The sequence below is a fragment of the Alosa sapidissima genome, chromosome 16 (assembly GCF_018492685.1).
Source record: "Alosa sapidissima isolate fAloSap1 chromosome 16, fAloSap1.pri, whole genome shotgun sequence".
NCBI lineage: Eukaryota > Metazoa > Chordata > Actinopteri > Clupeiformes > Clupeidae > Alosa > Alosa sapidissima.
The window spans coordinates 15098483-15125824 of record NC_055972.1 but is presented as its reverse complement, the minus strand read 5'-3'; the positions used below and the strand labels follow the sequence as shown (position 1 = coordinate 15125824).

Sequence of the window (27342 nt, the reverse complement as noted above, 5' to 3'; positions counted from 1 at the left end):
CAGAATATGAAGTTACTGAGATCATTGTGACGCTAAAATTTGATGTCTTAACTTGTGTCTTAATAACATTTAACATGTGTCTGAGCATGTACAGTTGACAAATCTCTTACCCCTGGTGACTGTGGCAGCAGGATGCGTCTGGCTTCGTCGTCTCCTAGCGAGAGCTGCAGCCAGACAGCATGCGTCTGTGTCAGTCGGTCCAGCACGCTGAGGCGTCTCCGCAGCGAGTCGTAGCCGGAATCCCGCACCCCGCCAGTGCCCGCGCAGTCGGCCGCCTGCAAGAACAGTCCGCTCACCTCGTTTTCTAACCTGCACAGAGACGGACACCACGTGTGTCTTTAAAAGAAACATTTAGGGACGCATTTCACCAAGCACAGGGTCCAGTCCAACACACAAACAGGGTCCTGGGGTCAGAGCACACAGAGTCAACAGCCCACCGAACAACAATCGCAGCAAAAACAGTATCATCCTTAATCTTCTTCATTTGGCAGCAACACACAGCACAAATGTTTGATGTTGCCCTTTTATATTACATTATTGCACACAAGACTGGGAGAACTGCCGCAGCTCAATGAAAAGCTGTGGTCTGCTGGGAGGCTTGACTGTGGCAGGGTGGCTCAGCCGCGGACAGTAGTACTATTAGGCAACGGAGTGAATTGTGCAATAGGAATAGCAGCTTGCATCACTCACTCAGTCATTTTATTGAAGTGAGATAGATTTTTACCACAGTCCGGGCTGAGCCTCACACACTTACGTACATAACATTGACACCTTCACCCAAGCATCGTAATGTGCACACACACTTTTACCACATGCCCATGTATTACCACAACCCCCTTGTACACGGAATACACAGCGTACACAAATGCATACACACACACTCACACTCTCACACATACACACACACAAACACATACACACACACACACCAGTCACAGTCACCACCGGGGAGCTTTGTTTAAAGATGCTATGGCACAGGACACAAAACTTCGTCCGTTTCCCGGCCAGGGACCTGTAGCTGCATCCTGTTGGGAGCAGTGTGAAGAGGGGGTGACTGGGGTCATGTGCAATGAGTTGTGCTCTGCATTTGGTCTTAACTGTTGAGGTCTGATAGATCAGGGGTGGGGAGCTCCATCGTATGAATGGGTTGGAGTATGTCCTTGTACAACAGTTTGCGGAATGAAGAAAATTCCAGAGCACCGCTGCCACTGCCAGAACACCAGGGCCAGCTGGGTGACAGTAATCTGATTCACAAAGAGTGTTCAACAGGAAGCTAGATAGCTAGATAGTGATAACAAAAGTGTTCAATCTAATGAACTTGTTTCAATTTCCTTCAAGTTTATACTCCTCGCCTACACTTCCTCATAATTGGCAAAAGCCCCGCAGCAGACATGATTCGAGTATCACATCAGACATGCGTCATCATGAAAATGTGCTGGGAAGTCAGGCCACATCACTCCGGTCACACACACATCACACATGACATATATTCCACCTACTGGCAGACCATGCACACTGCAACTGGGAACAGTGTTTATTTATCAACTAAGCTAATTTAATAGTTAATATCAAGGTTGATTATTAAAAGGACACACATGACATTCAATATTTCTCCTTATTTAATGCATGCATAATGTCACAGTACATCTCAAACATTAATACTGGCTGCTTTCAAGTTTGCAGCACTTTAAAGCATTAAACACCATTTGGGGAAGATAAACAACATATTCCACATACTAAACTCTGACACTCTTGAAGCATACCCTAGTGAAAAAGATTACAAAACACATCTGACATCAAACACTGCAATAAGAACAGTAGATCGATGACAGGTGCTGACGTGTGTGAGAGGCTGTGTGACGTGTAGGAGGAGCGGAATGACCAAGGGGAGCTCTTACCCTCTCAGCACGGTCGTCTCCGGCTCCCTGTCCACCGGCACTGCTGGCGGCACCATCTCCTGCTTCAGCTCGGAGATCTCCGACGAGAAAGTGTCGATCAGCTGAAACAGACACACATGAGAGGAGAGGTCAATGCATACAAAATGAATATCATAACAACAGACATCACAGATACACTGCAAATGAGAGAGAGAGAGAGAGAGATCCCTTTAGGACATTCAAAAATAGTCAAATACCTTTGACACAGATGTTATTAGCAAGCAGACGAATAAGGAGAATGAGACAGGGTGAAAGAGGCACGCAAAGAAAAACAAAAATGGCAACGCAAACATCCCTCAACGCACAGCAACTCTCCTATCTATTCTTGAGAAAATGTGAAGAAACTAGCTGGTCTAGTCTGTAAAACAGAAACTGACTGTGTGTATGTGGGTGTGGGTGTGTGTGTGTGTGTGTGTGTGCATGTGCGTGTGTGCATGTGTGTGTGTGTGTGTGGGTGTGTGTATGCAGATGTTTGCTCTTCACATTTCTCTGTCAGGCTATTGGACGTGCTTTAGGCTATTGCATGCTTTATGCCGACTCGGCTGGGAAACTGTTAGTCATATCCCTGTCCGTTCCTGACTTCTCCTTTACGGCACATACCCCTCCCCACACACACATGCCGCAGAAATGGAAACTGAAAATGGCCATTTACACCCATGCATTCAAAACAAGGCATAATAATGCACACTTTCACATATGTACACGCAATACACATGTATATGATGCAGTTCAAAACAATTAGCTAGTTGTTAACTATTAATCAAAGCAAAACCTAATCACAATATAATTACAATTGAAAACTAGTGAAATCTCAACCAAACTAGAAAAAACACAACGGCAAATGGTGCCCCTAAGCAAATGGGAAAGGATTATATCATATAAAGTCTCCTTTGTGAAGAAATATGCTTGTATTTTTTAGTAATGAACCTCAAGACACAACGGTGGGAAATCCTGTCTTCCATAAGGCTTTTACATCTTCCCATTCCATAAGAGACACCAGTCATATCCTCATAGAGTGATGACACACAGACCATAACAGATTGATAGATAGATAGATAGATAGATAGATAGATAGATAGATAGATAGATAGATAGATAGATAGATAGATAAAGATAGATAGATAGATACTTTATTGATCCCCAAGGGAAAATTCAAGGTGACTGGCTGAAGAAGACCTAGGCTATGAATGTATGCAGACATATACTCACATCCACCCACACACACACACAAAAGGAATTTTTTGCCCAATGCTGCCTGATAGTGGTAAAACATGTAAACAATGAGAGTACACTTTGCACAACTCACAATAAACTGGTTTGGACACACACACACACACACACACACACACACACACACACACACACACACACACACACACACACACACACACAAAATAAGTTGTTCGCCTAATGCTGCCTGATAGTGGTAAAACATGTAAACAATGAGAGTACACTTTGCACAACTCACAATAAACTGGTGAGACTTGGTGAGACCCAGCTTATGACAACTGCATGCATGCCGTCTGAATGGTGGACAATGGGGACATCCACTCTTATCAATGCAGCCCATTTAGCCTGGTCACCAACAGCGAACTCACACTGACACCGGGCCATGGACAAGAGCACTGAGACAAAGCCCAGGCTTCTGACTCACTTGCAGTGATAGTGTTGAGGGCACCTTGTTATGGTACAGTGCATGGGTATTTTTTCTATATATTAGGGCTAAAATCAATTCATTGTTTGGTCTAATGTCAGAAAATAGTGAAAACAGTTGCAAATTTGCGGCAAAGTCATATGCAAATTAGGTTTGTCACCAGAAGTTCACTGGAAATTTACCATTATTGGCTAAGTGTGGCGGCAAACTTCTGGCAAGATTTTCTAGTGAACTAATTTGTTTCCCACAAATCACCCAGAAGTTTGCTGCAAATTATTTATTGTAAGGGTGTTGCCCAGAGTTGTTTTGTCCCCACGCCAAAGTAATATCCAAGTCTAAGAAGCTGTATACAGAGAATTTTCCTCTGGTTATTTATTTAAAAGTTCACAGTTAATCAGGTTGCACAACAATATATGCTATATGGGTTTTGCTGGTTTCGTTGGAGTTCTGCTGGTGACCAGAAGATGTCAGTGTTTGACATACCCAAGCCTTTATGTTCCTTCCATAGACCCTCTTTTTGTGTGTATTCCAACGAATTTATAAAATCATCCAACTGAACTCAAGGATCTGTGAGTGCACTGCTTAGAAAACAAACCACCACTGTCAGACAATGATCTGTTAGGCTCCAATTTAGAGACTGCTGTCTTTCACCAAGACACACACATCCACTCACCACCCTTCTCTCACAAACACAAACTCCTTCTCTTTCTCACTGTCTGATCTATCTTTGTCTGTCTTCTGCTCTTCCTCAGTCTTTTCCCCTATACTGGCTCTTTTGTGTTCCTTGTAAGCCAGCGTTTTCCACTCACGTTTCTGAGGCTTGTTTGCCTAACCCCATCTGAGCGCACGTCAGCAAGCCACAATAACAATGTAGGCTCCCTGCCTCACTCACTCACCACTCACTCAACACCGCTCATAGCTAGGAGCAGTGGTGCCCATTTGATCCATGAGACAACACACACCCACCCACCCAAACACATAAAAGACACCCACATACATACAGTCTCAAACTCAAGTGCCTCAAGATAAAGTGTTCCAACACCCTGGCCACAGTCAAGACACACACACACACACACACACAAACACACTACAGTACACACACAAGCACAATACAGCACCCCCCCCCCCCCCCCCCCCACACACACACACACAAACACAAACACACAGCTCAGTCTCAAGCTCAAGTGTTCAATCGGCCAGGCCTTAGTCACGACACAGGTCAATTTCATCCTCAGACTTACACTTAATAGCCACATGGCTGAAGTCACTCCCGATTAGTGCAGGCATAAAATAACCCCTTTTACACTGAGACTATTAGCCATACCCCATTGAGATGCTGAATGGGCTGCTTGAGAAATGTCTTTTATTAAAGAAAATAATTTCAGAGCTTATCGCCTCTGTGTAGCTCTCAGCAGTGGTTCCAAGAACAGAAGCATGAGTGTATGAGTGTGACTAACACTAGGCTATTAAGAAGCAGGCCACTTCTTGCTTCATTAGGGTGACAAAGTAATGGCACAGGCGGGGAACCTGACATTTCGACACCTCCTGGAGAGAGAGAGAGAGAGAGAGAGAGAGAAAGAGAGAGAGAGAGAGAGAGAAAGCGAGAGAAAGAAAGAGAGAGAGAGAGAGAGAGAAAGAGAGAGAGAGAGAGAGAGAGAGAGAGAGAGAGAGAGAGAGAGAGAGAGACGAGGACAAAAATCCTGTCTGGCCACAGCAGCAAGTCATGCGTCGCTCAACAGAATATCATTTACCGTGTGATGAGACAACCAGACAGTGCTGTTAAAAACACACACACACACACACACACACACACACACACGCACACACACACACACCCTGCCTGGAGACGTCCGGGCAGGCAGGACGCGTGGGCTACAAATCAGACGTTAATAAAGCACTGAACAAAACCTCCACCCGCCCGCCCGCTTCTTACGTAACCACGCCGATAAACCTCTCTGGGCCTGGCACGGTCCCTCAGCATCAAACAACTTCAGCCATTTAGCTAAATGCCGCCTGGTGATTGCCGTGCCTGCCCGTGATGGCCTTTTATAAGGGAAAGTTGCGGCAACTGGGCTGGTCCAGGCCTCCTGGCAGGCCGCTGGTGAGCGGCGAGTGGCGTCTGGCACTGACGTCGCTCTCTGTAAAAGGTCCGACGCGGATCCAAGAGCTGCTCTCATCTGGGCAAAAGCTTAATGAGCAGCGGGCCTCTCCACTCAGACGTACACAACATGGACACCGCGAGAGGATGAGGAGGGGGAAAAAAAACCTAAACTGGTCAGTAGGAAAGTATGTGTTCAGACTCGCGACCAGCCTTTAACTGGGTACAAGGTGTTCAAGTGTTCATTCTAAAGAAGGAGAGGGGGAGGGAGGGGGAGAGAGAGAGAGAGAGAGAGAGAGAGAGAGAAAGAAAGAGAGAGAGAAAGGCAGAGAGAGAGAGAAAGGCAGAGAAATGTAAGGAAATAGATAGACAGATAGAGGCCATGTAAATAAATAACAGTAAATAGACTACAGTAAAAAGCTACTCCAGCTGTAGCTTCCCACAAACTAGTTAAGAAAAGCAGTATGCAAATCCATCAGCCCTTCCATTGTACATACAAATCAGTCAACAACTATTACAGAGAGAGCCTCAGGAGTGGTCCAGTGTCTCTCTGGCTACTGACTGTCCAGTGTTAGCCTGTGTAGAGTGACACAGGGGAGATGTTGGTGCTCCGTCTATTCAGTCCATTCAGACTGAGTGAAAGAGAGCACTGTGACGCCTCACTGGAGCTTTCTGCTCAACTTGGCTGACTGAAAACCAACCTGTGTGAGGCTAACTGGGGTGTTAGCATCAGAATGACACTAGACAGCCCCCATCCATTTCCCAGCACAATGAGGGCTTGGCAGGCTCGTGATGAAGACATGGCTATGGCTGCCGCAGGTGAGAGGACTCTTAAGAGACTCCCATAATGACCGGATGGCTTTCCTGCCACTCGAGCCAAAAGACCTTGGGTGACCTGAGTACACGCGTCACTTGTGTCATGATGGCGGTGAGCATGACACAGATTCATTATATGGCAGGTCTCAGAACTATGTGTTCCAGAGAGCATGAGGTGACATAATGACAGTTAAGTGCTGCAGATGGCTCATTGTTGTCACAGCACTACGCCAGAAAGCTATTATTGAGGTTTGGCCATGGGGTGTTCTGTAATCACACACACACACACACACACCCACCCACACTCAATCATACTCAAATACTAAAACAATAAATCAATTGCAACACACAAAAACAAAACACCCACAAAAACTCACATTCACATGTATTTAACACAGACAGAAACACAGCCTCACACTTCACATTTCTCACTCACACACACACACACACACACACACACACACACACACACACACACACACACACACTCACACACACACACACACACACACACACACACACACACACACACACACATACACACACACTTGATTTATGCCTGAGGGAAGAGAGAGGGGGGAACATGAGCCTGTGGTGCAGGCTTTGAAGTGTCTCCTGGGTCCCTGCCAGGGCAGCTCCTCGTTGGCCCGGGGCCCGGCCCCAGACAAAAGCCCAACAGTGGGAACGGATCCTCCTCTCGGCCTGCACGGCGCAGCACCTCGGAGCAGCGGGGCGGCCACGGCCGGCCTCCTTTTGATGCCGCTGCCACCGCCGCCGCTGATAGAGAGCTCCATGACTTCATGGCTGAAAGGCAGCATCCTTATCAGGAAGGAGCTCTTTCTGTGGGGGCTGTGGCTATCTGGTGCTGGATTTATGGGGTAGCTCATTCGGGCAAAAAAAGAAGCGAGTCCTCATAAATTTGATAAGACGGATTGGGTTGCGCTCCCCCTTCTGATGGGTAGGGGTGATACATGACCAGTGAATTGGGACAGAAAGCTGGTAGACAGATGGGCCAAGACACACGAGCACATGGAGGTATTGAACATGGGAGGAGAAACAACAGAGAAGAGAGAGGCAGACTGTTGGACTCAGTAACCCAGAGATAGGATAATCTGCACAGACACAAACCAGTACAGGCAGATGGGGCGACTGAACTCTGAACTGAACACACACACACACACACACACACACACACACACACACACACACAGTGAGAGTGTTGGAACACAGTGAGATTATTCTCTTACCTTGAAGAAGCTGCCACTCCTGTCCATCTGACAGGGCTGGCAGGGCAGTGTGCTGGCAGACATACTGCGGGGTCCTCCTCACTCGTCTGCGACTGCACACGTCTGCGTCTGCTGGGCCACTGTGAATCACACACACACGCACACACACACACACACACACACACACACACACACACACACACACACACACACACACACACACACAGACAGACAACAGAGTCAGACAGGGTCTGGTGGAGGAAATTCCATCAGCATTCCACCACGACTGGACCAGGAACCAGAGCCCAAAACTCAAACAAGAGCTTTTTAATCTCTCTCTCTCTCTCTCCTCCTTCTGTCTTATTTAACTACCTCAAAGTGAACTGTAGTCCTAAAAATGCCCTCTCAGCAACTTCGCCAATCACTCCATTAAAGAAAACAAGTCATTACTTTTATGCTGTCTCATTTCCTTCAGAATGGGGGGGAAAAAGTTTTCTCCACTCTCAAATCTGCCTTCCCATGAAACACCTCCCATGTTTGGTTCCAGTATCCAAGAATTGCCTTTCTTTCTTCTCCACAAGCCCCATGTCCTGCTGTTTCTGTTTCTGTTTGACTACAGTTATAACACTGATTCTACCAGCCCTGTATTCTTATATTTCCAACATGACCATAAGACGTAACACTGCAAATGGAAAAGGAAAGAAAGAGGCACAGAGCTCGAGACTTGGCATGAAGCCACAGCATGTGTCTTTCTAGGACTGAGATGAAGTACATTCATGATCAGAGTGTACTTCCCTGCAGCGCAGTGCAAACATAATGTGCTCTCTCTCTCTCTGAAGTTACAAGTCCTGCACCAAGGCCAGTTCTTTCACCTATATCTCCTTCAGGAGGAGGGATGTGCAGCATGTCAAGAGTTTATTTGTAGCTTCAACAGGTTACATTTTTCACCATGTCTTAACACAGCTCTTACCACAGTGTGCTGCACACACACAGACACACACACACACGCACACACATACACACGCACACACACTGTTATAGTTTATAAGGTGTTATAATGATGTAAGACATAATTTCCAGTTAGTCTGTCTGCTTGAGTTTAGTGGACGGAAACGGCCAAGAGTGCATTTGAGGCCAGACCCTCAGTGCAGTGCATAACCATTAGACCATTAAGGGGCTTTCCTTCCTGAAACACTTTGAAAGGCTGAACTGCAATCAGCAGCGGAAAATACTAGGTCTTGATAAACAATTTCAGTTGAATTGATAAATAGTTTGTTTGGATCAATGCTGTATTGTTATGTCTTGTAATCTGTCTGCTTGACAAAAAATGGATGAGTGTGTAGAACTGTCAGACCTTTAAATATCCCACTCCAACACACACACACACACACACAAACACAGACACATATACAGACACACACACACACACACACACACACACACACACACACATGCACCCACACAGTCTACTGCCCCATTTCAAGAGAATACAGCACACAGACAATTTCCCAGCTCTGTTTTCTTCACTTGTTTTATTTATGTCAACTGCATTCTGGAAACTAAAACACACACACACACACACACACAAAGCATTTGCTCATTTGCAGCACCAGCCAGGTCTGACCCACTTCCAGATGCTCTACATCCCAAGCCCGGCTCTGCTTTGATCTGGCCCAGCTGTCTGGGACACGCACAACAATCCCCCGAACCCTTCAAAGGTGTCACTGCCGCTGCCGCCGCCGCCGCCACTGTCTCTCTGGCTCACCACCCTATTCGCACACAGTGTGTGTATGTCACAGGGAACAGCCGTGTGCATATGTGGTGGACGTGAGCCGTGGGGTATCTAGCCACAGGGGTGGTGCTATTTGGCCGAGCCTGCACATGGCGGGCTGTTTTTGGGTGTGAAATTAAAGCTGTCCCACTGGTGGGGTGAGTATGTGTGTGTGTGGAGGCCGTGTGAATATATGTGTGTGGTTGTGTGTGTGTGTGCGTGTGGTGTGTGTGTGTGGTGTGTGTGTTGGGTGAGGAAACATCTGTGTGTGCAGGCCCCCATACGGCCCGCCTCACACATCAAAGCTTCAGAATCCCGGGTTTTGTCCCTTCAGCCATATTTTCGTTTCAATCTAATATGCCTGCTCTCTTCTGCTCCTCTCTCCTATTTCAGTCGTCTTGCCTCTCTCTCTCTCTCTCTCTCTCTCTCTCTCTCTCTCTCTCTCTCTCTCTCTTCCTCTCTTTCTCTCTCTGTCAGACTCAGTTCTATGTCCTTTCTTTGTCTTTGTCTCCACTCCCTTTAGCACCTGACCAGTCCCGGCCCTGTCACTACAAGCGTCTTATGCTTGATCACCCTCAAGCACATTGGACTTTCTTAATTTAACTTATATAGTGTATTTAGTATTTAGTTTTGTTAGTTTTCTTAACTGTCTTATCTTCTACTGTCTTTATTGTACAGTGGAGTTTAGTTATAGGTTTATACTTATACTTATGTTTACCATTTCTGCTGTAAGTGCATGTTGTGTGTTATGTCTGTATGCTACTGAGACCCTTGAATTTCCCCTTGAGGATCAATAAAGTATCTATCTATCTATCTATCTATCTATCTATCTATCATTCCTCGCTCTTTCTTTCCACTGTGACTGACCCCCCCCCCCCCCCCAATCCCCAGTGCGAGACGTCACCGCTCCCCGGCTGAACGGAGCCATGTGCAGTGTGGAGGCCCCCTCTGGCAGCTGAGCTCAGAAGAATCCATCAGCAAAAACAAGAGGATTACATTTCACTGGTGCACGGCATTATTAGGCAACAGCTATGGAGCAAGTGAGAGTGATGGAGGTAGAGAGAGAACATGATAGAGAGATAGGGAGTGGAAGAGAGAAAGAGAAGCCATAGATGAAAACACACATAGTGACCCTGGCTTTAGTAGAGGCATTTCCTGGAAAACAGTGTCCACAAATAATTCCATGTATCTTTCCCTCTCCCTCCCTCTCTCTCTCAAGGAGTTGTTGTTACTAAATCACCTTGGACATCCATCATCTGGGCAGTTCAAATCAGGCCGCATGTGCTTTGGTTTATTTTGGTTTGAAGCGGATTGCTAATTTGACATGTGCTCAGAAAAACAGACAAAGAAAAAGAAAACATCACTCCCCTGACTCATGACACTGGGAAAGTCATTAACTGGCCACTGAAGAGTGCAGTTACTAGCAGGTAGAGTGTGCATGGAAGAAATAAATATATAATTGCAGCTCTTGTGTAAACAACACAGACTAAAACACCAAAGCTCACTACGCAAGACCAAAACTATGCTCAGAGCATAAAACAAATCACTAGTGACCTCTCCTCCTCCTTCGTCACGTCCTGTTTCCATCTAATCAAAGACATATCGTGTTTGTTGCAACAGATTCAGAGTTTGTGGCTTACTGAGTTTGGCGTTGCCCATGATCTAACACTGCGCCAGCAAAAAGGAAGTTGGGGAGGATAGATGAGGACCTGAAAGACTCAGCTGTGCCGCCTGCACCCACACAAAGACACATCTGAGCTGCACAGGACAAAGTGCCTCTGTCTCCTCCTCCACACACACACACACACACACACACACACACACACACACACACACACACACACACACACACACACACACACACACACACACACACACACACAGCCCCTGGCTTCACACAGGTGCAGTGGAACTACCGGGAGGCTGGGCCGGTGCATGAGGAACGCTGGCAGTCAGTCCCGCACAGGAAGCACATTAGTGAAGATCAAGGCTTGTGCCACGAGTCCTTAGTTGGTGAGACTCACTTCAAGTGTTTTCAGAGTCACTGTGTTCCCTTTCTAAAAGGGAGACAGGAAACAAGGACAAACACACAAACACACACACACACACACACACAAAACTAGATATCTACACATCCAATATGACTAAATGTGTTCTGTAGCACATGAAGAGATGCCCCTTGTTGGCTGGGGTGAGGAAAGTTCCCTTACCTGACAGAGGTTATGGTTGACAAAGCTCTAAAACACTAAAAAGAGACATGGGCCATAATGAACTACATTTCATTGGGAGGGTGGGAGAATCCAAGGCCAAACATTCACACACAAAGAGTGACTCTAGGCCCTGCTTCTCCACCATGCGTTTGTGTTTTTGTGCATGACTTTGGCTTGAGAGACAAAGACTGAAAAAGACCAAGTTCGTATAATATGTGTGTGTGTGTGTCAGCAGTTGAGCATATGTCTTATGTTCACACATAGCCTAGCCTATATGCTCTCCAGTCATCTGTCAGTACGCGTTAGTACAGTCTGAGCCACTCTTTCCTCGAAAGAAACTACATCAGTGAGTAAAAATTCTGGCGTTGGCCACACAGTGGGTTATTAATGTGCTAACTGGCCACACTGTGGAGAGAGCAGGAGAGAGAGAGGGGAGGAGATGGAATGTGAGCTGCTTCAAAGCTGGACGTAGAGCTTCGCCTTCATTAATCTTATGGGGAAAATATTCCTCAGAGTTGGCACGAGCGGTTGTGACATTTCACGCAACACACACACACACACACACACACACACACGTTCCAACACCTTTTCAAAGAAACCATTCACGTTCGAGTGTGAACTCTCAGACTGAGAAAGCTAGGCTGAACCCCAATGCCCTTAAGACATTTTACAAGCACAGTCTTGTACTGACTGCTTCTTTATACCAAACTACACATGATTCTTACACACAGATAAGTGTTTCTGAGGGAGGTTTTAACAGTTCATACTGGTAAGCCAAGCTGGTAGAGGTTTGTCTGGAGTGGGGTTGGCTAAAATTTGGCTATGACAGAGGAAGAGATTACCCATGGATCCTACAGGATATTTCCGGGACCAATGAGTGTGTGTGACCCTGTGACCCTTTCTCCCTCCTCAAAGTGGGATTCTATTTTAATGAAGTTAAATCATGTACGGAAACCAGTGGAGCAAGATAGTGGGACGTAAATGTCTGCTTTTATTAGGCTATGTATTAAGTTGAATTAATACATAGTGAACAGTAGGTAGGCACCTATCTGTCTGTGTCTCTCCTTTGGAATTATCTTCATGATCTTGCAAACAGGCAGCATTCTATGCCAAGTGAGTGTCAGCTATATCAATGTAAAGACTGAGATTAAATGGTACACTTTTACTTTATTTCACAAGGAGTCCATTTCGACCAAAACTGTCAAAACCTAGTTCGCAACAACCTGCACATGAATAACACGTTAAAAAACAGAAACTCTTTCTCTTTTACAGACAATTCGTTTTGTGTAGCAACCACGTAGGTTTGTGTATGGAGAGAGAGGTCAGGAGAACTACTGCTTGTCTGAGTGTGTATCCTGGAGAAAGCTCAGGTTACCCTATGAGATAAAAAAACAGACCAATTATATCAGACGAGTGGGACTAACAATTTCTCCCCTATACTTTAATAAACTCAGCCAGAAAATGCCTACATGGAGCATGGGCCACATTCCTCTCTGATTACGCAGCCATGCAGTTAAGACAGCAAGACAGATTCAAACCTGACTTTTTTTTACATTCATTTTGCCACATTCAACTGAATCTGATTTTTTTAGTTTTTAGTTTTACCGGTAGTTTTGATTTGACACCAAAAAACATCAGGGAAAAAAAACAGTTACTTGGTAAGCCCCCAACGTCATCTTCCAGGCAGCGCTGCATGGAAGGCACTAGGGTTAGGCAAGGGTTAGGAGCGTTGAAGTCGATAGTGTTGGCTTAACACACCATCGAGCGAAAAAACACAGAACATGAACTGCCCCCATGTCTGGACAGAGAGGTACTGGCTAACACAAGTAAACGCTTTCACACTAATCTGCACAAATACAAAGAAAGGGGTTTACAGGCACCTTCTTGCAAATATACACAGATGAGAACACACACAGTACCAGAGCCATGGCTTTCATTTCCTGTAAACCCATTAAGACATTACAGGTAGACATTCTTTGGAAAAAAGTGACTTAATGCAAAGTGGAAAGACTCTCTCTCTCTCTTTCTCTCTCTCACACACACGCACACACACGCACGCACACACAAGAACAAATATAAGGCATTCTCTGGTGAAACGTTTGGTGCCAAGAACAGCCAGAGGGCACAGAGGGGTGTGGGCTGGCAAGTGTTTGGTTAGTGCTAAGACATGGGCCTACACTAAAAGCCTACACGCTGCAGGCACAAGGCCTGAGGAAGTCATCTGCCAGCGTCTACCCGCCTGCCCGCGAGCGCTTGTGCCCTCTCGTTAGACACCCGCTGCTTTATGACATCCATGGCGTGGCACGGCCACCCCCCAAAAAACAGATCCAGGTCATGGGGGCAAAGCCCTCTCTCATGCCCCCCCATAACCCAGAGAGAGGGGGCAATCTGGGGCCTCCACGGACCATAACACAACACCAACCTCCCCCTTCCTTAGTGAGTGAATTACAGGCTGCTTAAAGCAGGCCTCAAATGACAGGACACACACACACACACACACACACACACACACACAGAGAGAGAGAGGCACACACACCCATTTACACATAAGCTCTAATGATAAATGAATGTCAGGTTAACCTTCACAGCTTATATTATGAACAATATTGGTGCAAGGTACTGATTTACGCTCTCGTCTCAGTGTGGGAAATGGGCCATGGTTGGAGCCGTTCATAAATTACCTCAACAAGATGGATTATTAAAAAAAATGAGAATGTGAGCAAAAAAACAAGCTCAAAATAGCTGTTGCACCACAAGTAGTACGGGGAAAATCTGCAGGCCCAGCTATCATCTGGTTAGCCCACTCCAAAAAACCAGGGCACATAGATAGCCATTTGGGACCCTTTTTTTCAGTCAAATTATAAATCACTGTCGCTGGCCCAGATTTAACTGTGTCACTGCTCCCACACTCCAAACCACTGCTGGATGAGGGTGTGTCCCTGCTTTTTCCTGAGTGGTGGAATGTGTGTCGTGTGTGTGAGAGAGCGAGAGCAAGAGCAAGCGAGAGAGAGAGGAGAGAGAGGGATAGTGTATGTGTGTGTGTGTGTGTGTGTGTGTGTGTGACAAAAAAACAGACAAAAAACAAAACAGATTGGGAAGGCAAGGATGTGTGTGTGTGTGTCTCCTCCAGGAACTAGCAGGATGTGGGTTACTACTCCACCCCTCTCTTCCCCAAACTGACAACTCCAGTATTCACTGCTACAGAGAGGAGATTGGACAAGTCAAGTGCAATGACCCCCATGTCTTAGCATCAGATATGGGGAGGTTATGGGAACATTTCAGAAGCACTGTCACAAAGAGGTCTGTGTTCTTCACTCACACACAATGATGATTTTTAAAATCACCCACTTCCTGGAACACACACACAGACACAACACATAATCATCCATAGAGAGACAGAGACAGAGAGACAGAGAGAGAGAGAGAGAGAGAGAGAGAGAGAGAGAGAGAGAGAGAGAGAGAGAGAGACAGAGAGAGAGAGAGAGACTGGACCATTTTTGATCAAGTGATGGCTGTGTGAACTCTGAAGCCAGTCGTGGGAGTCTTTGAAGTTGCAACTTCCTCATCAGTCTGATATCATGCACAGCTCAACTCACACACACACACATACATATTTATGGAGAGACAGATAGAGAGGAAGTGAGTTTAAATCTTCTTTGCCTGCAGGTACTCGCAGAGAGCAGAGAACACCACAGCATGAAAACCTCAGCAACAGCCAAGGGGACGACCACCAACCCAGCCCCATGCTATACAATACCCCACCCAGTCCCTTTCGAATCACTCCACACCACACCAAAAAAAAAAAAACACCCACCCCCCAATTACCATGGCCTACATTTCTATTTCTGTAGACCACCCCCCTCCACACACACACACACTGGTATATTTAACACCATCCATCCAAAAAAACAAAACGGTCATTCCAACAGAATACTGTCAGCTCACCACCAGGGCCAAAGCCCAACTGGAAAATGAATTGCCGGTTGTTATTCTAGAACGAGAACCCTGAGGATTCTTGAGTGACATTAGCATGTGCGAGGGAGCTGGGCGAGCTTTTGAACTGTGAGAATGCAAGAGCCAGAGAAGCATGTAAAGCTACAAGTAGTCTTTCAGCAAGCTCAACATCCATCAACAAAATATCCAAAACAATCTCATATGCTGCACTTTGACCAAGATACTGTACAAAAAAGACTTGTTTAGAATCAAAAGAAGGACCTTGGTAAATCTGTTGTACATCAGAGCTCTAAAACAGCTCTCTGTGAGAGAACAAGGAGTTGGCTCTGCTGCACCTAATCTCAGTGGTTTTCCCTGGCTCCGCCGCCTCTCTCCTGGGACACTAAGTGGTGACGCTCCCCCCTCCTCACCTCTCCTTCCCCTCACTCCCTCCCTCCTACTGCCTCACAATGATGACAAAGGCACTTTTTGATATTAGAGTACTGCACTTAACCCACAGGGCCCTGTAGGAGCACAGAGAACAGGAAGGGGCTGCAAATGAAAGAGACAGACAGACAGAGAGAGAGAGAGAGAGAGAGAGAGATCTTCAAAGAGTAATGGAGAGAGAAGAGAAAACTTTAAAGTCAAAAGGGGTAGGACAGGACAGGACTTTTGTGTGGCCTGCATGTACACAAACAAGAACAGTGTGTTTGAGAACAGACTGTCTGGCCATAAGTCACCGTCTACCACAAATCACTAGGCTACCCACTTGTTTCAAGGGCCATTGTCTCTCTCCGCTCATATTTGACCTCCAGGCAGTCGATCCAGACTTAATTGGGGGTCTCCATCACCGAGTCTCCTGGAGATGCGAACACAAAGCTGGCTCTGGGCCTCTCTGGGCACCAAGTCAAAACCAAAGCATGTGTTTGTACATCCGGAGTTGTGGGGTATCACAGGAGAGTGAGCAGGAAACTCAAGAGAGACTCAGAGAGACTCATGTAGACATGCAAACTTTTACTTAGTGGAAAGTAAAGTCACATGTACCTAGAAAGGTATAAACACAATACAACAGACACAAAAAAGTGTTTATATTTGGTTGTATAATGTAGATTAAAAAATAGGGCCAACAATTTAGACTTAGTGAAGGGTGTATGATGAAAACTAGACTAATTATCTCACACATTACCATTACTGGGACCACCGGTAGCTTAACCAAAAGCATGTGTGAGGTTTGAACTGAACTCCAAGGACTAGTTTGCCTACATTGTTTGAGTTGGTAGCATGGGTGAATACAAGCCCATGGAATCATGACCCTGGCCTGGACCCAGTGACAGAACGCACAGGTATGACCCAAGTGGGCTCATGAACAAAGGGAGAAAAAACTTAAGACCGTTAATGGCAGGTATTACCCCAACTATCTATATTACACTACTGTATAATTACCTAAACAATGGATTTTTAAAGAACAGGTCAATGGCAACAGCCTCACATAGTCGACAACTGCAGAAATGCAGATAATGGTGGCCATGGTAAATTGGCTATGCCTTTTGAGACAGTCCTCTTCAAAATTAATGTGTTCATGATACTTCAGGGAAATGGCAGATGACTGACTAACACATCAAACATGGACACCACAAGGGTTTGGGGCTCAGTATGTGGAAAACCCAATCCTGTGTAATCTGTCTGTAATTGCAAAGCCCTGGAATTCACTTCTGACGTAGATTTTATGCAAGATTCAAAATGTGTTCACCCCTCAAACACAGAATAATCTCATAATAAACACATGTAAGAGTCTATGTTGTTGACCAACACTTTTCTCAGCTAGTGGGGATGTGTAGATAGCCTACACTTTAGGCCTTTTTTAAGGTTTGGTTAAATCGAAGGCTAATGAAGTTATTTCTGCAGAAATGTAGGCTCACAGCTGATTCTGCCTCGACCCAGATAGTGTTATGGTCAGGTCTTCTCTGAGCAGGCAAGGGAATGAAGCCCAGTTGGAGCCTGAGTCAGCTGGCCAGGATAGAAATCATTTTCTGTAACAGGTGTTATGAGTCATTGGTTTCAAGTATACCTGTGTATAGGCTACCTGTGTTCATTCATAGCCAAGTGCCTCCACCCATCTTTCCTCGCTGACGTAGCATGGAATATGTAACCAGAAACCGAGAGTTTTCAACCGCAGACAATAGAGATCCAAGAGAGAGAGAGAGACTTGAAGTGTAGGCTATGCTAAGACAAACTACATATTACGACGTAATAATATACATATTACGACATAGCCTGTGGATCCAACGACAGAAATCTCTTCGTCCGAGGCAGACTCAAAACACTTCTAACGGAAAATGCCAATATGCAGGTGGACGAGATTTAATTGGTCGTCTAACAAGCAACTTCATCTTCAATTGCCATAATTCAAATAAACACATCGTGTATTGAAACAGCTGTCACATCAACAACATAACGTGAGATGTAGCCTAGTCATTACGTCCGAAAACACTAACGCTATTACCATCCCAATAAAAATGACCTGAGGCGCAAACTTTAGCGTTTATTCCCATTAGAACTGATCGCCGCCGGTAAATCACATAAACCTACATATTATGGCAAAACAAGCTAGATAAACGCAACAGGTGCTGAATAACACTAGGGTTAGCATTATCGATACATATTTTATGACATATTTGACTATGAAATCTGAGTGTAGGCATTCCCTATCCGTTTTGTTTTCACAGACCGCGACTTCAAATTGTATGGCCAACCTAACCAACCTAATCGTAGTCATGGACAAAGCATAATCCCACAAAACGTAGCCTACAGCCTACGGCTGAACTGAACAACGGCAGAAATGTTTAGTGGTTAAATAAATAAAATAAAAAAACCGGGGAACAAAACGCCTAAATTTCAATGACCTGTTTGTTATTTTTATATCGTTTTAGACGGTCTCCAAACAACAACGCCGTGAAAACTTACCTTGTTGGGAGCGTCAACAACAGGCTTTGAATTCCAGCAACACACTCAAGCATTCACGACAGCATATCGGGCTTTTACAAATACCCTAATCAGTCCAAGTTGTTTTGTGTCGTCGCATATCGTAACATTAATAAAACACGGATGAAGTGTTGGTTGCTTCGCATCGCTCCCGAAAGTTCAATCCATCGTTTGCTCCAATTCCACAGCGCATGCGACCTCTCCCGGTAAAAACAAACAAAAAAAGAAAAGCACCCTGTTTTAACTTTCTTGTCACGTGCTATATCCTGGAATGTATCTAGTGTTTTAAACAACAATGGCTAGGCTATCTTAGTGGTGGTTTTCTGTAGCATAGGGACTGTCAAATTTAGACAGTTAACATTACTTTAGGCTAAACTGTTTCACCAAAACCTAAAGCACTCATGGCATCTGTTGTTTGGGTATTCAGACAGTTCACCAGTGCTGATGATCTTACGTAGGCCTAGGCCTAGTAGTAATGGGGTAACTTATCATTTCTGCTAGCTGTAATTGTTTTTACAGGCTTGAGCATATAAAATGTTGCGTAGGTTTAGGCCTACCAATCGCACAAAGATTAAATCTCTGGCATTTCTCAATAATAATGACAACAATTGTCATTGAAATGTGTGCATTTAAATGACAATGTGAAATGCACACAAGGGGATGGGGAAAAAAATGATGGAAAATATGTTCACAAATGAATGATCATGATTGTTTATGAACTCACTGAAACCTGAATGAACACAATAAAGTATAAAATAATAATAATAATAATAATGACAACATAGCCCACAATGCGTGGTGACCATGCATTTGGCAGAACAGCCCCCCCTTCCTGCACTGTAGGTCTACTCTAAAGCTTGAGTATTGGTACCATTGGTGTCATATAGACAATTTGATTCGATTCCCTGGTAAATTACTCGGATTTGAGGGTGGGTGAATTACAAAATATTTAGCCACAGTAGCAATAGTAAACAAACACCAGCTTTACACATTACATTTATTTTATGGAATACAGGTAATTTCATTAAGGAAACCTCACAGACCATTCTGAGCATATTGTCTGAAAGAGATCTTGTTTGAGTCATAGAAAAAACAAGATATAAACACATATTCTATTTTATTGTTTCTTAAACAGCTTGGCATTCAGTGGGACAGCAGCAACCTCAACACCGTTGAAAAGGTTACTTAGAATATACATTTATCTCATATTTACACTGGTAAGGTGGCAACAGGTGAGGTTACGACAAAATAATGACACCTTAATAAGTATCTGAGAAAATTGAGTCCATGAGGAATCTTTTTGGCAGACACGTAAGTACCATTTGAGACATGAAAGAGGGCAAATTTACAGCAACATCAAGGTTTTAAAAACTTGAAACTTTGAATACTTCCAGTCTATAGGCCTATACTCTTAAAATGAATGTGTTGAAAATAACACAACTTCTGTTGTGTTTAACATGTCCAGATAGGGACAACACAGTTTGCGTTGTTTCTAACACAAAGCTTTTAGAGAAAAGAATAGTCACCCAATAACATCAAATGAAAAAGGTCAATTATGTATCTAACACAAGACAGTAGGCTACTGTATTGGGCATCTGGCAGTGAGGTGGGGGGCTGAATACTAAAAATATAGGCCTACTTGTTTACTTGTTCTACACACAAACTCCATCTTTGAAAGAAACACTGAGAAAAGGATGGGCACAAGCTAAAATATCTGGTCTCTAGACAGAAATAACCTCAAATACCATTCCCACATACATTTGCTGTTTTATTGTGCATGAAGTGGTGGATATGGGATAAGTGTTTGTTGAATTCAAAGATCATTCAGTTAAATATGAAAATTCTACATGTATTTTATACAATGACTTACTGTATCTTACACTCAGCCTCCAAGTGAAGATGAGCTTCACTGCACAAACAGTTTATGTTGTGTAAAAGCTGTAAATTATAATGTAACGTGTACATGCCACAGTAAATGGCGTACAAGAACAACAACAGTGGTATAACACTCAGTCATACATCGTTCCCTGTACTTCAGGAACTCTATGTTCAAGTTGGAAAGCACCACACTGGATATACCAGATTGAAAGAAACTTAAAATATCTTTAAATCTTTTGCCTCTGGGCTAACATGGCTGTGGCTGTCACCCTCTGTGTCCGTATGGAACGTGTAATCTGTTGGGGGCTTGTTGGTTTGTCGCCGGCCGGTGCCGCCTTGCCGGAACGGAGCGAACCTCAACCACTTCTTCACAACGTCCGCAAACTGGTGATGTGTGGCTTCCCTTCCTACTGGGGTTCTCTTCAAAGCACCTACAGATATAGAAACAACATAATTACTCTAATGACAAAAAAGGAAAAGGAGAATTATAAAAATGCGGTCATTTCTCTCCCTGTGTTTTGTCAATGCCATACTCCTTAATCAACACATCTCCACAACCCAGGACATCTTCTAACAAACACTATCTCTTCTGAGATAGTTATCCACAGTTGTGCATATCACTCCATTCCAAGTTTAATATGACCACTTACGGAAGAGTACGCCCTGTAGCCTGGTGCTTCTGAAACTCCGCTTCTGACCCCTTCCTACCCAGTTCAGTTCGGAGCCTACTGCGAAGGACAGCACGGCTTGCATCAGCCTCCGCACTGCGTCATCCACTGTGGCTCCACCCATCCGCGATAGGTGAGCCACCTGCAGGTGGCAAACACAGACAGGCACTCACTGAAGAGGCAGGATTTGGCATCACCTCCTACCAGCCTGTTTCCTTTTCCTGTTTCCAAACCAGTTTCCTGTTTGTTGACATCACTGTCAACAAGCACCTGAAGAGGAGTGCTTCAGTTGTACCAAAACGTGTGGTCACCGAAAATCCTTAACTCCTTATTTTGTGCAGCCACTGCACGTAGGCTGGGTTTTTAAAGGAAAAGTTGGAAGCTAAAATCACTTTTTTAACGACTTGAGTCAAGCAGTGGCACAGCAGTGCTCCTTAGAGCCACCCACGGACATTCAGACTCACATTGTATTTCTTACATTTGGTACAACTAAAGCGCTCATCTTCAGGTGCTTGTTGACAGCCATGTCAACGAACAGTAAACTGGTTTACCGACTTCAAGTAAGCTAGTACATAGAGCCCATTACAGCCAGACATGCCATGTATTGTAGGTCTATGGATCCTTTTCACAGCAGCCATAGAATGTATGGCAGGCCTAGGTGTTACAAATGGCTTTAATACAGGTTATGATTCTGCTACCCTTAAATTGAACGAGACTTCATTAACATAATTTGTAATACCTGTTCTTGTCCTACTATTTCATGTCAAAACGACTGCTATGAGGTCTATGGGCTAAGTTACACCTGGACTAATGAATGCTTGGAGACCATTAAAAACAGCATATTATGACACATTTAAGATTTTAAGGCTTTATCTATTGCATATCTTGTGTTTCTTCCAAAATATAACATGGCAACATACTGTTGGCCTGCACACAGCATAATTATATTGTGCAAGTGGAATCACAGAAATGATAGCCTCGCATGCTTAAATAATAGGCTACCATTCTCTTCTGAGCTGCAGCATCTTCCAAATGTCTTTCAGTCTCATCCAGCTGTTCCATCGTCCGTAATGGCAGGTCTATATCTAGAGATTCCACCTCTTCTTCCTCAGACACTTGACCTTGCACTTTGGCTTGAAGTTCCTTCAACACTGCCCATTGTCTTTGCTGCTCTTCCTTTATCTCCATCAAAAGCGTTATGATTTTTCTCTGAGCTGCTGTTTCTGGAAACGTGACACAATATGGAATTTCACAATTTTACACAATATGAAGACTGTAGGCTATTTATTTATGTGTGCATGTCTGTTATTTGTTTGTTATCATGTTTTCATTTGTAGCAGAAACCAGGACAGGACATTTACATTGATGGCATGACAAATTTCAGGGTCCCTAACCCTGGACCGACAACATGCTAATACAACTTTAAGAAGTTTCTAGATTACAGTATGGTTGTATTACAAAGTAACGTTAGTAATTTCCTAAGCGATGCTATCAGCCTGCTCTGAAAGTTATACTGGCTACTATGTTAACTTTGGCGCAACCATAAGTAACGGGTGTAGCTGAACACGCTCAGTGCTAACGTTACCTACCTGACGAGGAGGTGGCTGGGAACAACTTTTCTCCTGCGCCCCCTGTGCTGCTATATGTCTCGGACAGTGATTCCACGTTGAAATTTATTTCCGAACGTCGCGGGCTATCAACCGCTCGCTTCGAGTTATCGTCTCGACTTGTCAGCTCATTTGACAAATGGTTCATTTCTTCAGACACCAAAGACAGCCTCTGTTGTAGTGTCTCTAAAGCAATGTCTGCCATATGTTTGTTTACCAACCCCTCTACACGCCGCTGCTGCATTGACCAGCTTTGGCCGTTGCCGTTGTTTTGCTCCATTGATTAGGCAAGGCAGTAGGTAGCCAGCATTGATCGAAATCGGTCAGAACTCTTTGAAATCGTCTTTTACATTAGACCACACATTCTATACTTCAGCAAATAGAAACGGAAGTGGATACCTAACTGTCTCTTGCAAGAGCACCGTATCACGTTACCGTAACGTCATAGCAATGTTGCCAGAACATTGGGAGTGATTTTTAGAACTACAACTCCCAGAACCACAGGCGATTTGCGTCTATTTAAAAGAAGCGCCAAATCAAATTTAACCTAGAAGGAGAGTGTCAACTCTGTTAATTTAAGATTTTGCTCTTAAAATGATGACTAAATATGTTTTTTTTTTTGTTTCAAATGTATATCAGAAGATGTGTTACAACTATTTTACTACATGATTTATTTTTTAAAATTATATATGTAGGCTAAAAGCTACCCTTTAAAAAAAAAAAATATATATATATATATATATATATATATATGCTGGAAACTTACCAGTGGAATGTGTTTTTTTTTTTCTTTCAGGACAAAAAGTAGCAATCTTATCAAATTCAAAGTTGCTACAGTGACTGTGTAAAGACAAAAGTTATCTTAGGGAAGGCATAATTTAAAAATGCATCACATTTGCTAGAATAACAGAGTTGACCTTTTCTGTTATTACATAATTTTTTCAAATAAATACTTGAAATCTTACAGGTTTAAGCTCAGCAAATACTTGTCATGTTAACTTTGAAGTGTGTTCTATGACTATAAAAAAGTTTAATAATTAAAAACTTTTTGGTTTCTCTCTACACTTGAAATGTACCCCAAATTATAGAATGACCCATGTGTTGCTGTGGATCGCTTATTTTATGAATGTGTACAACTGGAGCTGCCAACTGGAGAGGGGTCAGTTGTCCCTGCCTCGGGCCGTAGGACAATCGAGGTAAATGACAATTAGATAAATTTGCTGTAGGCCCTAGGCTTAATCAATTGGTAATAATGAAATTGTGAAAACAGGTTTGGAATATCGTTTCTAGGTCACATAAATTATATATATTTGATCTTCATTTTCCTTGATATTGTGATTGAAAACAATTTCACTTCCCCTTCCTAATGGAAAAAAGGGGGGTTTGGTATGTCATGCTACACCCTACACCCCAGTAGAAACAAACAACAACAACAAAAAAGGCTTGTCATCATATACGCACAAATAAGAGGAGAGAATAGATAGTGGTGGCAAAAGGGACTTCATGACCATATAAAACAGATATTCAAGTGGAAGATGCAACTACAGCCAAGGGAATTAATCAAGAACAAGGTGAGAGATTTATCTTACTCCTGGCAAATACGGTGATATTGTTGTCCCTGGGCCCCTGTAAGACTTGCGGCGGGCCTAGTTACATTGTAGGCTATGTTGTTTGGTCAATGCAAGGTATTCTGGCATTACATAGCCTAGGTATGGAATAAGTTAACCTATGTGGACCCAGCCCATATCATAATCACAGAATTCACCTGTACCTCAACTCTGCACGGTTAATGACAGCAATTTAACACAGTAACCTTGGTTTCCGGGCCCCCTATCAACCCTTGGAGCAGACCACATGCTCTTGGTGCAACCCAATTCATTTATAAAATAGACCATTCCACTGTATTTCATGTGACTTAAATCTCTGTGTGAACAGCGTTTAACAGGAATGTTATTCACCAGAATTTGAAAATTGGTGAATGATTTGCATTAGGTGTACATCCCATGCATGGTATTGAGGATTCACCAACCTTTTACAAATAAACTGATAACAGCAGCAGATTTATTTTGTCCTTACCTTCAGCAAAAATCATTGTTTATTTATGCTTAAGTAGCAAAAAAGTACTCTGATTTACATCTGAAACAAAACAACTCAATATATTTCTTACACAAAGTAAACCATTCCTGTCTCTGGCTGAAATACCTACATTAAAGATCCAGCAATGTTATCCTTATAAAACATGCAATGATCTAAGAGGTCTAATTCCACAATTATCCAGTGCCCACATATCATATAATCAATATAAATATATTGTTACATTAAAACATTTTCATGCGAGTTGACAAAACAGAATGTTGATTGGATTAAAAATTAAAAAGGAGAATTCGGAGGACCCATAGACCCAAACATCAAAACTCCTGAAAATATAATCAAGAGATATAGAGATGAAGACAAAAATGTACATAAATACATTATCATGTATGTATACTTATGTACACAATGGGATGCATTGCACCACGAATATCACAACTTGTGGTCAGATAGCACAATTCAAGAACAGAATACTTCAATGAATGTCAGTCCTAGCAGGAATTATGATGAAGCAATACATAGAGTTGTGGGCAATGAGTTTGGTGCACCCACACTCCAAACAGTTTAATACTGTGGATACAGGAGAAAAGCAGCAGGTAATACTTCAAAGATGTGTGAACTGCAGCAGTAATGGACAATAACCAATATACCCATAACCATAACTGAATAGTGGCATGTCAAAACTGTCTGAAATGGTCCAACTGCAAAACACATTTCAAAACTAAATGCATTCGGGTTTGGTGTAAATAGCACAAGTGTTTGCCAGAAATGGCAGAGTTTGAAAGTCTTTGTATTAAGAGGATTGATGCCTACTTTGTATAATGTGTCACATCTTTTATTGACAGCATTTACTGATTGTTTACATTTTGTGTGATCTGCATAAATTCTGCCATGTTTGCAGCATCCCTGTTAGCACAAATATGACTGAAACCTATACAGCAGGTAAGCAATGTGTGATGCTTTTAGCAATACATTTCAACGGAAGATATACAATAATAAAGCTAATCATTATTGCATTATCAATCAACAGGACATTTTTATTTCATTTTCATTATTGAACCCTGTTTTCCCTTGACTTTCCAGAGTGTTTCTCTACAGTTTTACCTCTAAACAAATAAAGAACATCCCTAAAAACATCAGTCCAAAATCACACTGTACATTCGCTACGCAGGTAATAACAAGACATCTATAACAATTCAATCCCTATTGCACTACTCTTTGAACTGGGAGAGATATCCTCTTATGTAGAGATGGGAGCACTAACCCTCACTAAGTCTCCTGTCACAAGTAAGGAGTTATACATGGTTTGCAATAAACTACACATATGCTGGTTATGTCTGTAGTGATAAAGAGGTCGCTGGAACAAACTAGTAAACTTGAACAGTACACACAACGCTTGTCTGTGACATGGGTGTGTTCCTTCCTGAACTAAACTCTGCGAGATAATTGACTGGCTGAACATTGTTTTAGGAGCAGTAGAAACACAAGCAAAAAATGACAAATCCTCTGAAAGATATTCTAATGCAAACAAAAAAAGGAAAAAAAGAAAATCAGAGACAACATTAACATTATTATGCACATCACAGAATGCAAATAGATGCTATGTGACCAAACAGAAAATACTTATTTTGCAGCAAAATCTGACCAGCTTATAAACTGCACCTATAATATGAACAAGAACACTGGATGCGTCACACAGTATACAGTTATATTTCCCTGCAATGTGCCATTGGACTAGGAGAGGATGTAAAGTGGCAAAACCAGTCCTTCAAATTATAAGACCCGGTCGACCCCTTGTAAGCTTATTAAACAACAGGAAATAATGTGGATATCATAGCTCCAAAATCCACAAATAGTAATGGTTCACAGGTTGGTTCATGTCAATTTGGATGGCAGTATACAGTAAGTAGGTCTTCATGATACAGAACCAGACTGCACACAACACTGTCAAGCTATCAGGATGACAAGATCCGGCAATATGTACTCTGGGTGGAACTTCAGAAAAGCATGGGTTGTGTACTGTATAAGTAAAGCCAGTGTCAGTGTGAGAGAGAATGTACAAACCAGAAACCAAAATGAATGAACAGAGGAGGTCTCTGGGGATTTTAGAGTATGACATTTAAATTACATGTCAGAGAGGGATACAATCATGTGCACATATTACTTGAGTGCACACACATACAGAAAGAAACATTACACTCACTCTCTCTCTCTCTCTCTCTCACACACACACACAGATTATTGATGTAAAGTGTACCTTGGTGCTTCATTTTAGCAGAATAATATCCTGCTTGTCAGCCTGTAAGACATTTCAAAGCCAAACAGCCAAGCAGATGTGTCTACCTCTAAATGTCAAATCAGTCAATGCAAGAAAATAATTTCTCTCACCTGAATACTCAGGGAGTGTTTTTTGAACACATCTTTACTCACACAATAATCCCACCATACTCTGCCATATAATATATAACAAA

The 27342-nt window shown here is 43.3% G+C and overlaps 2 protein-coding genes across 5 annotated transcripts in view; both read right to left on the bottom strand.

Annotated features, from left to right (window-relative positions):
- The window catches only part of rin2a (Ras and Rab interactor 2a), a 39452-nt gene extending 20626 nt beyond the window's left edge, over positions 1-18826 (bottom strand). The window contains exons 1-5 of one of the 4 annotated variants that reach the window (XM_042064861.1): positions 17729-17788; positions 16415-16689; positions 7753-7871; positions 1899-1999; positions 111-309 (exon numbers count right to left, since the gene is read on the bottom strand). In XM_042064861.1, coding sequence (XP_041920795.1) covers positions 111-309; positions 1899-1999; positions 7753-7815 — 363 coding nt within the window. In that variant the 5' untranslated portion in view covers positions 7816-7871; positions 16415-16689; positions 17729-17788. Of the gene's footprint in view, positions 1-110; positions 310-1898; positions 2000-2134; positions 2371-7752; positions 7872-8181; positions 8327-16414; positions 16690-17728; positions 17789-18609 lie in introns of those variants that run through there. The other 3 variants (XM_042064859.1, XM_042064860.1, XM_042064858.1) reach the window with 3 other exon arrangements.
- A 784-nt stretch (positions 18827-19610) lies between these two features.
- On the bottom strand, positions 19611-23222 carry si:dkey-187a12.4. The gene is made up of 4 exons (XM_042064864.1): positions 22763-23222; positions 22176-22396; positions 21156-21315; positions 19611-20936 (listed from the first exon to the last, which is right to left on the bottom strand). The coding sequence occupies exons 1-4, from the start codon at positions 23058-23060 to the stop codon at positions 20722-20724; spliced, it is 894 nt and encodes a 297-aa protein (XP_041920798.1). The 5' UTR covers positions 23061-23222; the 3' UTR covers positions 19611-20721.
- Positions 23223-27342: the final 4120 nt, after the last annotated feature.